This window comes from Benincasa hispida, chromosome 9 (assembly GCF_027475165.1).
Source record: "Benincasa hispida cultivar pf3 chromosome 9, pf3_genome.v1.1, whole genome shotgun sequence".
Classification (NCBI taxonomy): domain Eukaryota; kingdom Viridiplantae; phylum Streptophyta; class Magnoliopsida; order Cucurbitales; family Cucurbitaceae; genus Benincasa; species Benincasa hispida.
Window position 1 is genome coordinate 66,214,469 of NC_143486.1, and position 13,206 is coordinate 66,227,674.

General features: G+C 34.9%; 2 protein-coding genes across 4 annotated transcripts; one reads left to right on the plus strand and one right to left on the minus strand.

Moving 5' to 3' along the window:
* The first annotated feature begins 5,004 nt into the window (after positions 1-5,004).
* On the plus strand, positions 5,005-8,245 carry LOC120086626 (tubby-like F-box protein 5). The gene is made up of 5 exons (XM_039043364.2): positions 5,005-5,517; positions 5,821-6,198; positions 6,307-6,394; positions 7,194-7,326; positions 7,429-8,245. Exons 2-5 carry the CDS (start codon positions 5,842-5,844, stop codon positions 8,081-8,083), a joined length of 1,233 nt encoding a protein of 410 aa, XP_038899292.1. The 5' UTR covers positions 5,005-5,517; positions 5,821-5,841; the 3' UTR covers positions 8,084-8,245.
* Positions 8,246-8,910: 665 nt separating this feature from the next.
* Positions 8,911-12,471, minus strand: LOC120085338 (uncharacterized). Of its 3 annotated transcripts, none has more exons than XM_039041271.2 (3): positions 10,224-12,471; positions 9,565-9,760; positions 8,911-9,396 (listed from the first exon to the last, which is right to left on the minus strand). In XM_039041271.2, exons 1-3 carry the CDS (start codon positions 12,242-12,244, stop codon positions 9,130-9,132), a joined length of 2,484 nt encoding a protein of 827 aa, XP_038897199.1. In that variant the 5' UTR covers positions 12,245-12,471; the 3' UTR covers positions 8,911-9,129. The 3 variants fall into 3 exon arrangements, 2 of the variants coding, with proteins under 2 accessions (XP_038897199.1, XP_038897201.1); XR_016531796.1 differs by having other exon boundaries at positions 9,258-9,396; positions 9,565-9,656; positions 10,224-12,411; XM_039041273.2 differs by lacking the exon at positions 9,565-9,760 and having other exon boundaries at positions 9,190-9,396; positions 10,224-12,411.
* Between the last annotated feature and the right edge of the window lie 735 nt (positions 12,472-13,206).

Below are 13,206 nucleotides of genomic sequence, written 5' to 3' on the forward strand. Positions count from 1 at the left end.
AAGTAATATGTTAATATGTAAAAATTTTATTTACTTATTTTCATATATTGAATTAAGATTAATTCAATTTCAATTTATATTATAAAAATTTCTTCCAAGATTATTTTTAGGAGTTATTGGAGAATAAATTGACAAAAAAAAAATCATGAAATAAAATAAAATGAAAATAAATATATGTAAGAATAGTTGTAATACCCAATCCTTCACATGATTCCTTTGGTGGAGAGAAGAGCTCAGAGTTCAAGCTTTGGAAAGGAAGAGTTTAACTAAGTACCTAAACTATGCCTTGGAGGAAGAAAATTTTCTAAGTGTTGGACGCATAGTAGTTTGGAGTAAAAAATTTGGCTAAGTGTCAAAACCATGATATGAGAATAGAGTTGGATTCATAGTATAGGACATGATGGAGAATCTTGGATGAGGTCAACATATGGTATAGTAGATGAAGCATGTTGAACGCATAATAAGTGCATCCCAAGGGGAGATTTTGGACAAACTTTGGACGTATAGGGATATGGGAAGCTTTTCTATGAGATTATGTTGTGAGTCTAGAGAACCATGCGTTGAGCACAATGATGGGTGCATGAGGGCCATGATGGATGCATAAGGAAAGAATGATGGGCGCATAGGGTACTTTGGGAGAGAAATTGACTAAGTGTTGGACAACATAAGATACCACAAGTGGAAGAAACCCTAAAGAGGGAAGGGTTGGATGCATAGAAGAGGTATTGAACGCATAGATGGAAGCTTGTACGCATAAATGGTCATGTGGACACATGCTTGGAGGAAAAAGAGAGACGAAGAACATGGCTATTCCTTGAGTTGAAGGAGTAAGCTATGCTTTGAGAAGAAGATAGAAACCAAGGAAGAAGGAAAATGAAGAAGGATTGGCACATGAGGTTGGAGTTGGGCGCATAGGAGATCTTGTAGATTCCATTTTGGATCTATGAGAAGCAAGATGGAAGCATAAGACAAACCCTTGGGAAAGAGTTACACCAATGAGGCCCAAGAACCCTAGTGGACACATGTCTAGGAAAAGGAATAGGTAAGGTGGGCGCATGCTCTTGCTTTAAGCCAAAGAGGGAACTATGGGGTAAGTAGGAGTCAAGTTGATATAGTTAAGAAACCATATGCCCAAAACTAGAGGACCATGTGTTGGAAACACTGTATGGGCGCATAGAAGAAGCTTGTTGGATGCATGTAGGGTTGCTGGTGAAGCAGCCATGCACCCAACCTAGGTCAGTATGCATTGATTTGGAAACTTGGAGATCAAGGTCAGATTAACAGCAAAAAAGGATATGTGGCTCAATCAAATGAAGCCTAGTCGAGCTTAGGGTGAGATAGACGCATAATAGAACATGCAAAAGGCCAAAATGACTGCTCAATGAGGGCCTATGCATTGGACTTTGCATGGTGGAGACACTCAAGCTCTCATGCAAGTAGAAGGTTTCAAGGACCCTCGTGCTGGACTTTGCATGGTGCCGATACTTAGGATTTTCATGCAAAACATGTGTCATGCATTGGAGGCTTAGGAAGAGCGACAAGGATACTCTTGAAGGCCTATAAATACCCCATAAGGACTTCATTTCAGCTCACAACTCAATTTCCTTTCAAAGAAGACTCAAAATGAGAGTTTAGGAAAAATTGGGATTTCAGGGTAAGGCCTATGCGTTGATCAGTGCTGCCATGCATTCAGCTGAGTCCATGCATTGATCAGAGGAATTCTAGGGTTCCAGAAGGTGTTGTCATGCGTCCAATTGCTTAGGGAAAGCCTACTTTGTATCCAACCACTGTTCAAAAGTATTCAAAGGTCTAGTTTCATATCAGTAAGAGTTGGTAAGCAAAGTTTAGGGCCAAGAAGGTATTCTAAATTTATTTTAGCCTTAAACATGAAACTTTAAGCTAATTATTGAGCTAGTGCAGGCCCATGATTCCAAAAGGAACCAGGGGAAACCAGGGAACTTGGAAAAGAATGACGATCCCTACTAACAACTTGTGAATGGTATTCTTTTAAGGTCTTGTGTATATCGATATAATTTCTATGCATGTATAGATGTATGAGTAGCTTGAGTGATGATGAGAATACATGGTATGGGATGGTCAGGGGGTCAGAAGATCTAGTTCTTGAGCCTGTGGCTGAACCTCATGGGATGGCAAGGGGATCATAAGACCTAGTTTCTGAGTCTGTGAGAGGAACTTCATATGGGATGGTCAGAGGACTGAAGGGACTAGCTTCTGAGCCCATAAGAGGGGAATCAATGTATGCATAGTAGTAATAAGAGAGATATGTTTAACTATCTACCGTGTGTATAGGTAGAGTAGGTAGCGAACTCGTTCGTGCCTGAGGTTTGAGTAGTAACCTTGCTATGTGGATATGCTATTGAGCTATTTGTCTCTAAAGGGTTGAAAGGTACCCTGTAAGTTGTTTACACTCACTGGGCTTCCAACTCACTCTTTTCTTTTATGTTTTCCTTCGCAGATAGTAGAAGAGTCCAGGCTGCTGCAAGAGAACGAGGTCTGCCCCGAGTTAAATGTTTATATAGTAATTGTAAAGTTGGGATTGGGTAAATGTTGTAAAACCCCTAAATCTATAATTCTTATTAAATTGAAACAATAATTTAATTCTATTTGTCTTTGATTAAATTGAGTTAGATGAGTTAAGGTGAGATGGACAATAGATATCACAAGAGTCGTATCTGTCGTCCTCACGTCTCATTTTGAGTTCGAAAGGTGAGTTCGGGAGGGGGTGTGACAATAATTGTATCATAAGTATAAACAACATACTTTTTAAAATTAATAATAAGTTCGGGTTGGTTTAGGTTGACTTGGGTTATTTTAGGTGAACCCATGAACCAATCCAACCACATTTATTTGAACTCAACTCAACCAAAATAAGTTAATAACCCAACCCAAATCAATCCAAATAAGTTAATAACCTAACCCAAACCATACAGGTTGGATTGGGTTGATTGAGTTTTTCGAATCATTAGATTTTTTAAACACATCTAGTATCTAATTATAGGCCATAAATAATAATTTTGTATGTCAATAGTCACTTAAAATTTAAAGTTTGTATGATAGATTTGATACTTTTTAAAGCTCATATACCGGTGAAATATAAAATTAAAAGTTTAAAAATCTATTAGATATAATATTCAGTTTTATTTTTATTAAACTTTTAATTTAACATATAAAAATAGGCTATTATGCACAAAATTAAAAATTTAGAAATTTATCAAATACTTCTAAAACTTATATGGATTTATTAAATATAAAACCAATAGTTTAGAGGTTTATTAGTACAACATTAAAAGTTTAAAAGATTAAATTTATAATTTAATCTAAAAGTTCCATTTATGTTCATAAACCATGAATTATAATTGTTTATTGATTACAATGTTTATCCAGTCCTATAGATGTAAGATAATATCAATCTCATCTAAATTTTAATAAATGGTCACATCATAAGAAAATCACTAATATTAATTGAGTTAGGCTAAAATAAAAACAAAATACAAAATTCAAATTAAAAAAATGGAATATGTTTTTGAATAGGGAACTAGGAAGCACGATAAACATATATATATATATATATATTTTACAATTTGGTAAACTAAATTTAATACTCTCCACCTTCAAATCAATATTAACTTTAAGATCATATATCATAAACTTGTACTCTCAATCCTGAATCAAGTTTGATCTTTTACATTCACATAGTGAAAAAAGAAAAAAGTTTGACGTAAAAGATATAATTTCAAATTTCTAAAATTGACTACTTTATGACCAATATTTAATGTGAATATATTTTAATTATTTTCATCATATAACAATAAAAATTAAACTCTCAAACTTATACAATTTTTATAATTTCTATAATTATATAAATTAATGATCCAATTTTATCACATTTATAAATTTGAAAATTTAAAGTTTGAAATATAGTTGCAACTTCATAATTTATCTAATATGAAAATCTTAGAAATTTGTAAATTAGAAACCTTTGATGAATCTCTAAATAAAAAATTTCAAAAATTTTCAAGTCAATTGATGTCAATTCAAATGAAAGAATTAAAATTGAATTACCTTTTGATCGAGGATTAAGAGATAAGAAGAACTAGTTCTTTATTCTAAGTTCGAACACTTCACAAACAAGATAATTTGACTTACCTGAATATTTTTGGCATGCAACTCGAATTGCAAGAGGTTGATGAATCTTCATCATCGACATAGAGGAAAATTATCATTCCCAAAATTCAAAACCAAAAAACTATTTTGTACAACTTAATGACCATATTTTAAATAGCCTTCGGGTGAAACCCTAATGCCATATCATAAGGGGCAGTTGCAAACATAACAATGAAACCTAAAGTATTTATAAATATATTACAATGAAAAATTATTTGCACATATAGGAAAACTTAGATTTGCTTTCGAAGTTTATCAACCATAGACCATATAGCTAAAAGGGTCTATCAGTGATGAACCATATTGCTGGTAGAAGTTTATCAGCGATAGAGTCTATCATTGATTGATTTTGCAATATTTACGATTATTTAAAAATGTTGCTATACATCAAATTATTATCTCTAAAAGTGCTACCCAACGTAATTATTCTATCATTAATTATAATAAAATTATAAAAATATCCCTACTTAATATGTTATAAAAAGGATAAAATTGAAAAATATTAAAATTATATTAAAATTATTAAATAATAATTTGATGTCTTAGACGTATCGAAATATGACTTTTTTTTTTTTTTTTTTTTTTTTCCTTTTTTCCTTTTTAGGCTAAAGTATTCATTTTGATGATTCAAAAATATGTTTGAGACCATTTTGTTCAATTTCTTATTTTAATAATGCAACATTCACGTGAGGCCGGGCCATGGTTCAATGCAATTGCCAAGAACGTGCATTGCACTTCCTACAGAGAGACCACCACAGCAAAACATGGACCTCACCATAGTTGACCAACTAAAAGCATCCACATCGGCAAGTGTCCTACAGAACACGGATATTTCGGAGTGAGCGACTACAGAATAGAATCGTCCATGAGTTGAACGGACGAGAACCGAGAAACGGGGTGGTTAAATAATCGTATAATCCGATGACGATGAGGAATTGAGATTCTAAGGGACGAAAATCGAAGAGCCGTTTTTGTGGCTCTGGCTCTCGCCGTGACGGAGGTGGCGACGGCGACGGCCAGACGGCAGCGGCGGTCGATAACGGTGACGACGGAGGAGACGACCTACTGTTGTGGAATAACAGAGGCTTTTAAAAAATTCTTCTAGCTTTTTATCTTTTAGCCTTTTTCTCTCTCTTGTCTCTCCCTCTTCCTTCAAAAGCCGTTTGCAACTTCCTAGACATTGCTGCCTTTTCGATTTAAAAGGGAGATTCAAGGTGGAGGGAAAAACGCTAATCGCTATATTTTCTCTAATTCGATCCATCAAAATCCTCCGAGTTTTGCAGAATCACTCGGAGTATTTATTTCTCTCCGCTGCTGTTCTCATTTTTTGCGGTATGTGGCTCTCCTTGTCTTCATATGTTCGCCCTTTTCTTTTCTCCATCGAATGATTTTTCTTTTTCGGTTTCGTAATGCACCGGTAATATGTGAAGAACCCGATTGTAATTTTCAATTTCTAGTTTAATATCGTTTGATGAGTATTTCTGTTTGTTTTACGTGTTTAATCTGTTATCTCAACGAACCTACTCATCTAGGATTGATGATTTGAATGTATCATGCTAATTTGTTGTTGTTTTTTCGTTGAGTTTGTTGGAGATTTGAATCAGAGTTTTAAATTTCAATCGTGTTTGTGTTTAGTGAATTGAAACTGCTGTCACGATGCCTCTGAGAGGCATTATTCGTGAGATGAGTGAAATACGAGAAGGCAGTGGGAATTCATCGAGGAAAGTTAGGGAGGGAGTTCAAATGCGTCATCTCGGAAAGTCGCATATTGTACCGGAACAGCCTTCTTCATCTTCTCCGGTTCCGATTGAACAGAGCCGTTGGGCGAATTTGCCTCCGGAGCTTCTTTTGGATATAATTCAACGAGTGGAAGCGAGTGAAACCTCTTGGCCTTCTCGCCGGGATGTTGTTACTTGTGCTTCAGTTTGCAGGTCATGGCGGATAGTTACAAAGGAAGTCGTTAGGACTCCCGAACAGTGTGGGTGGATCACTTTCCCAATTTCTCTGAAGCAGGTATTTTCAATTCATCCTTAGTTACTTTCAAGAAAGTTTTTGAGTTCCTTAACAAACAGGGCTCTAAGTTTTAGTCTGTTCTTCTTTGCATTTGGGTTAATATATTAGCCGGGACCAAGGGACACTCCGATCCAATGCTTCATTAAGAGAGAAAGGGCAACTTCAACGTTTCGACTCTATCTCGGGCTAAGCCCTGGTATTTCTCTTTTTTCTTCTTCTATGAACTATTTTGCCTTTATAGGATCCTCCTTTTCAATCTAGATTGTGGATTACGCCTTCTTTTAGTGAATAAAGCTACTTTTCTTTGTCATTGTGAAGCTTCGTATCAAAGTGTTTTAAATTTCTAAATATGCAACAATTCCATCTTCTTTTCGATTATCCAAAATCCTTTTTCTCTATTAAGTAAAGTTTGAAGAAAGTCTAGTCAGTAATGGTTCAAAGAGACCAATGTTTTTGAGTCTTTGGTTCATGGGTTACGTTTGTATTATAAAAGTGGGGTGCATAAGTTGATTTACTCGCTTGTTTGAATTGATTTTGTGCTTCTGTTTCTAAGTGTAAAAAAATTTAAACACTTAGAAAATCAATTCAAACCAATCCTTAGATTTTTGATACCCACCTCTCAAAATTCTCTGCAGAAATCCAACTTCCCAATCCTAAATCATCCAAACTCCTTTCAAACTATTCAATTTTTAATTTTCTGTTTTTAAAATTTGTGCTGATTTTACTCACTTTTTTTTTCTTAATGGTTTCACCTTCTTCAAGGAACATTGGAATTCTTAACCAAATTTCAAAAACCAAAAGCAAGCTTTATTTTACTTATTTATTTTTTTTTGAAAATTTAAGAGTTTCGCTTGGATTTTGAAAAAAAAAAAGGAGTAAAAATTATCAAACAATATGATTTTCTGTTTTGTTTTGTTTTGTTTGTTTGTTCTTTTTTTGGCCTCTCCATGTTATATAATACATGTCTAATCAGATCTTTTGTGTTTCAATTACAGCCCTGTCGGGTAATCTTAGTAAATTGTTGCTAACTGCGAAAAGAATCCGACGAGCAATGAGTACAGATTTCATTGTATCATTAGTTCCAGACGACTTCTCTCGAGCAAGCAACCATTACATAGGAAAGTTGAGGTGAGCCATGGCCACAGTTAGGCTGGTTTGTTTATATTTCTGACGCACTGCAGGAGGTTTATTTCCTTTTAACTAATGAGCTAAATGTTGATGATGAATCAGGTCAAATTTTCTGGGGACCAAATTTTCAATTTATGACAGTCAGCCTCCTCATGACCCAAAATTGCGAACCAGTAGATCGAAAAGAAGAATCCATTTGAAACAGGTCTCTCCAAGTAAAACTCCAACGAACTATAAAGTCGCTGCCGTAGCTTACGAGCTCAACGTCCTCCGCACCAGAGGTCCAAGAAGAATGAGGTGCACCATGCATTCAATACCTGTTGCAGCAGTGGAGGAGGGTGGCACTGCCCCAACTCCAACAGAGTTTAAAGACTGTATCAACGAGCATCATCCATCAACACCAATTTGCAAAGGAAAGAAGCCGATAACCGAGTCCCCAACCGAGTCCCCTGACCCTCAAGAATCGATAGCTCCATTAGTATTGAAGAACAAAGCTCCGAGATGGCATGAGCAGCTTCAGTGTTGGTGCTTAAACTTCAAAGGGCGTGTCACGGTCGCCTCAGTGAAGAACTTTCAGCTGGTTGCCGCAGCGGAGACAAGTCAAAATGTATCCGCAGCTGAACAAGAGAGAGTAATTTTGCAGTTTGGTAAGATTGGGAAGGATATTTTCACGATGGATTATCGCTATCCTCTTTCAGCTTTCCAAGCCTTTGCAATTTGTCTTAGTAGCTTTGATACCAAGCCAGCTTGTGAATGAAACTCCATTACTAAACTTGCTCCAAAATTTTCCAACTGTATATATTATTTTGGAAAGAAGCTTCGTTTAGACACTATATTCAATAATTATGCAACAATTTGTGACGTTGGTGGGCAGTAAATTATGAAAATGAGCACATGCTCCCAAATCTTTATTATCCAATTCATCGAGTACAGCATATTTCATCTTCATATATCTGTTTCCTAAATATGATAATACAAAATACAACATAATATAATAGCAAAATAGAGAATTATTGACTTATAATAGTTTTTTTTTCAATTGTATATCTTGTTTGGAAACAGACATACTAGTTTTAGAATAATTTGGTCAGGACTTTATATTATTTATACTCAGCCACCTCATCTTATGTTGATCTATTGTGATACTTCATTTTTTTCCCATATTCATGATTCTTAAACTATTAAATGTTTTATTTTAGACTTTGAAATTTGTATAGAAAATTATTTTAATCACTATCATTGAAATTTTCTAAATTATTTAAGTAAAATTTGAATACATTTGAAAATTGGACATTTAACCTTCAAACACTTGTCCATTAGAGAATTGTGATCAAGCAAATCATGTTACCATTAAATAGCTTTTTTTTTTTAGTACAATAGGGGTTGAGTGATAAACCACAAATTTCGTAGACGTTAACATATATAGATTTCAGTTGAGCTAAGCTTTCTTTAGCTACAATTAAACAACTTTATTTTTAAAACGAATAAAACTTGCATGTTCTAAAGAGAAGCTCCAAAAATTTTGTTTTTTCTTTTAAACGTCTTGCCTATAAATTTGATTATAAGCTATAGAAAGAGCAATGATTAAGTGCAACCTCCCAATGCTTTTCATTTTTTATACATAGGAAAAAAACAAATAAAAATAATTTAAATTAAAAAAATTACCACATGACATGATTTTATTGGGTGCAGGTTTTTCCTTCTGGAAATAAATATGAACAAAATAATACTTTTCTTTTGTTTATATTGGAACATATTTAGCATCATAAAATTGTCAAAGTGTTGAGTGTTGATACACTTTCTCTAAAGAGGATGAGGCTGTTGTGTCCAAATAGAATAGCCTCCAATTGCATCAAGAAAAGAACCAGACCTTCCATGGAGGCCAGAGAAGTTTTTTCCCACTGGGAATGAAAATTTGGTTCCATCTTCGTCACCAAACGGCCCATAACTTCTTTTATTTGTTTCCAATGTCAGAGATCGGATAACAGTGGCTGCAATACTCCAATCCCTTAAGCTACTATAATAGCCATGAACTGAAACAAGATATTCATCTGGATGATCAAACACAACCTGTAAACATCGTAATTTAGTTCAATCAGATTCCATCTCTTTAAGTCTTGGAAATCATTGATAAAACAAGGCGGATCAAGAATTTTCTACGAGCTACATTAGAATCTCAATCTCATTGAGGAAAACAAATTTAACAATAAAATATTTGTGAAGAGTTTTTGAGGTAACCTCAGATCTGGAACCACCATCTCCACCATGCTTCATTGACCATATCGACTCACCGTTCTTCTCATAATGAATTTGAAAAGAGTAAATCCATGCTGCATGATAAATAGAAAATGCTCTGATTGACGTGAAAACCTTTTCTTTCCAAGCACTTCCACCTCCACCTCCATATGGTCCAATATTTATAAGAATCCGCTCGCTATCAAATGACTAAATGTTAATTTTTAAGTTTTGCTGTATATGTTCAAAAACACTTTTACTCCCTAACTCTCATAAGACTACCATTTTAGTTTTTGAACTTTCATGTTAGGAAATAAACTATTATAAATTATAAAAAAAAGACTAAACTGTTCCATATTAAAGTTTAAGGACTTAGTTTCAAATTTGAAGGTATAGAGACTAAATCGTTACAAACTAAAGTGCATGGACTAAATTGTTACTTTCATGAAAGTTCACGGACCAAAAGTGTTTTTTAACCGATGTTAATATTTTCTAATTACCTAAAAAATTGTCAGAGTATGGCTCAATGGATAAAACCTCCAACATATATATTCATATACCCTCACTTTCTTTTGGAATAAAGAGCTTGAAGCAAATTATCAAACCAAATACAAGATAGATAACAAAAGAGAGTTAAAAGTGTGCATCATGGGCATACTTACTTTTGAATTGTGTGTTGGGGGAGTCCAACTCCATGAGAGTAAAAGCAACGGTTGGTGAAAGCCAAACTCCCCTGCACTACCTGGCTGTGGTAACACGGCCCAATGGCATGCACCTTGAACTTGCAATTGGAAATGCATTCATAGGCCAAATCCTTAGCACATGATTCACCACAAGCCACACAGTGCTCTTCCTTCTCTTTCACTCCCAATTTCATCCCATGCTTATGAGCTTCATGCTTCTTTAACTTCACGTAAGGAAACATCCCAACAGCACAGTCCAAATGTGCAGCAAAACTGCACTTTTGGCAGCCATAGAACCACAACCCTGGCTCTCTTTCTTCCTCACAGATATCGCAACAATACTCTTCTTCTTCTTCGTCCTCTATAAATGTCAGGTCTAGAGGGTGTGGGTCAAATCTGTATCTTACTCCAAGTGGCAGTGTCGCACATCCTGCATCCAAATAGAAGTTGCAGTCAACACATCGAAACGCTACCTTGTGCTTCACCCCCTCCCCACAACCCTCACATGTGTGGTCTTTGTTCGTGCGGTCAAGAGATAAAGGGTGTTGGTGAGCAGGGTGTATAAATGGAATTTTGATTGAGGCACATCGGGTGTCAAATGTGGAGAGACATGTTTGGCAATGGTAGGCAAAGCCATTGAAATAATTGAGACAAGCTTTGCATTGGAAGACGAAATTCGAGATTGATATGAGATCAAGCCTATGTTGATGGAGGAAGTTCCTTTTCTTTCTAGGCAATTCAAGACATTCTTTGTGGACAAAGAAATCACACTCCTCACAACCGAAAGATGGACCTGAAAGGCGCTTCATACAACCATCACAAACTTTGTCTTGTCCAAACTCCTCCTCAGAGGAAAACAAATTCAAGCTATGGTGATGAATGAAATGTTGAATCTTAGAGCCAGAAATCTCAGTCTTGATGTCTTCATCATCGGCAGAATCAAGAGCATCCATTGACAAGTTAAAGTCGACACGTTGGGTTTGAGCACAACCCAAATGGACAAAGTAGTTGCATTTGTAATTGTAACAACCATATGCAGCATATCTGGTCCTTATTTTCTCCCCGCAGATCTTACAATCAATCTTGTTCCCAACATAATCAACCCCATCACGAAAATAGGTGAGGCTAAGATCATGGAGTCGGTGTCCAAATATCCTCAAGGTTAACGGCAATTCAGCACATTTTTTATGAACCGGAAGATGACAAATGATGCAATACCAAGAGAATCCATAGTCTTCCTCACCACATGCTCGACAAACAAACTGTGTCCTATTCCTATATTTGGTGAATGTGTGTTTGTGTTTGAAAGATTGTAAGCAAGCAATATGAAGGTTGAATTCACACAAGGAACAGTTATAGACAAACTCTCCACAGTCATTTTTGCAACTATTACATATGGTTTGGGGAGAGCTTCTGGGAAGAAGAAATAAAGGGTGCTCATGAAAATCAGAGTTTAACATCTCGCGCGGCAGCTCAGCGCATTGTTGATGAAAATGGGAATCACAATAAGAGCAGAAGTAATAAGAACCTGATTTTATAAGCAATCCACAAACAACACAAACAATTTCATCGGTTTCTCTGTTTTGTTCTCGCTGAAGGGTCAATGTATGAAGATGGTTAAAATGCCGAAACTCGTTACCTTTCGTTCGCCGAAGACCACTGGCTTTTGTGTCAGCGATGGCGCATTTGACATCAATTTGAAAACCGCATCTATAGCACTGATAAACATCACCTGACGGCATTTGCCAACAGGTAATACAAAAGTAGTTGTTGGTGGTCCGAGAAAGAGGATGTTGAGGGTGGAAACGGTTGTGGATTTGAGGAGGAAGGTCGATGCAAGATTGATGGATATGGAAGTTGCAGTCAGAGTCAGAGCAGCTGAATGCCGGCGGTTGCAACAATCGATGACATCTACTGCAGAAAAGCACTTCATCATTCTCCCCCTCTTCAATGAAGAACAATGGGTGTGGATGGGGGTTGTTCAAAAGGTCAAAATCCATGGCTATCTAACTCCTACCACAAGAAATTAAACAAAAGCAAGATCAAAGCTACAAAGAAACTACAACTTCCCGCAATTAAAGATATTAGTTGCAGAAACGATTGAGATACCAAAAAATCAATGGAAAATTGGGGGATTGAGGATGAAAGAAAGATAAAGAATGCATAGAGGAGTGAAATGATTCAAATCATGCATTCATCTCATATTAAGGTGAAAAACTTTTAATGTTATTTTTTATTCAACGCATTTCAACTTAAATTGAAAGGGTAAAAATAATTTAAAATATTTATCAAATATAATAAAATTTTAAAATTATCAATAATAGACGCTGATAGATAGATAAATATAGGAGTCTATCAATGTCTATCCGCATCTATAATTGATAGTTCTAAATTTTTGCTATATCTTGTGAATAGTTTTAACAGTTTTACCATTTGAAATAGTTTTACCATTCGAAATAATTTTCCTAAGATGAATATATATATATATATATATAAAAGTTTTAAAAAATAAAAATATTAAAAAATCTCATGTATTTTAATATTAGTTTTTGAAAAATATGTTAATTTCTTTTCATTTACTAAAACATATGAATTTAATATGAAATATTATATTTCAAAAGTGGTTTCAATCCATTGTTGGTGGAACAAATATTTTCTTCTATAACGAGAAAAGTATATTGGAATATATTATACCCTTCGAACAAATATTATTCTTTTATTGTGAGAGAAGAGATCATTTGTTCGACCAAGGGATTATTTTGATTTGAAAAAAGTAACTTAGATTTTAAAATTTTAAAATTATATTTATTTATAGCCAACACAAGCCCATATAGAAGTTCTATCTACAAAAGATTTTTTTTTTTTCATATTAATTTGGAAATAAGTTTTTGTAGAAATGTTGCTAAAATGCTTTTTTTTTTTTTTTTTTTTTTTTTTTTTTGTAAAAATGTATGTGATTGTA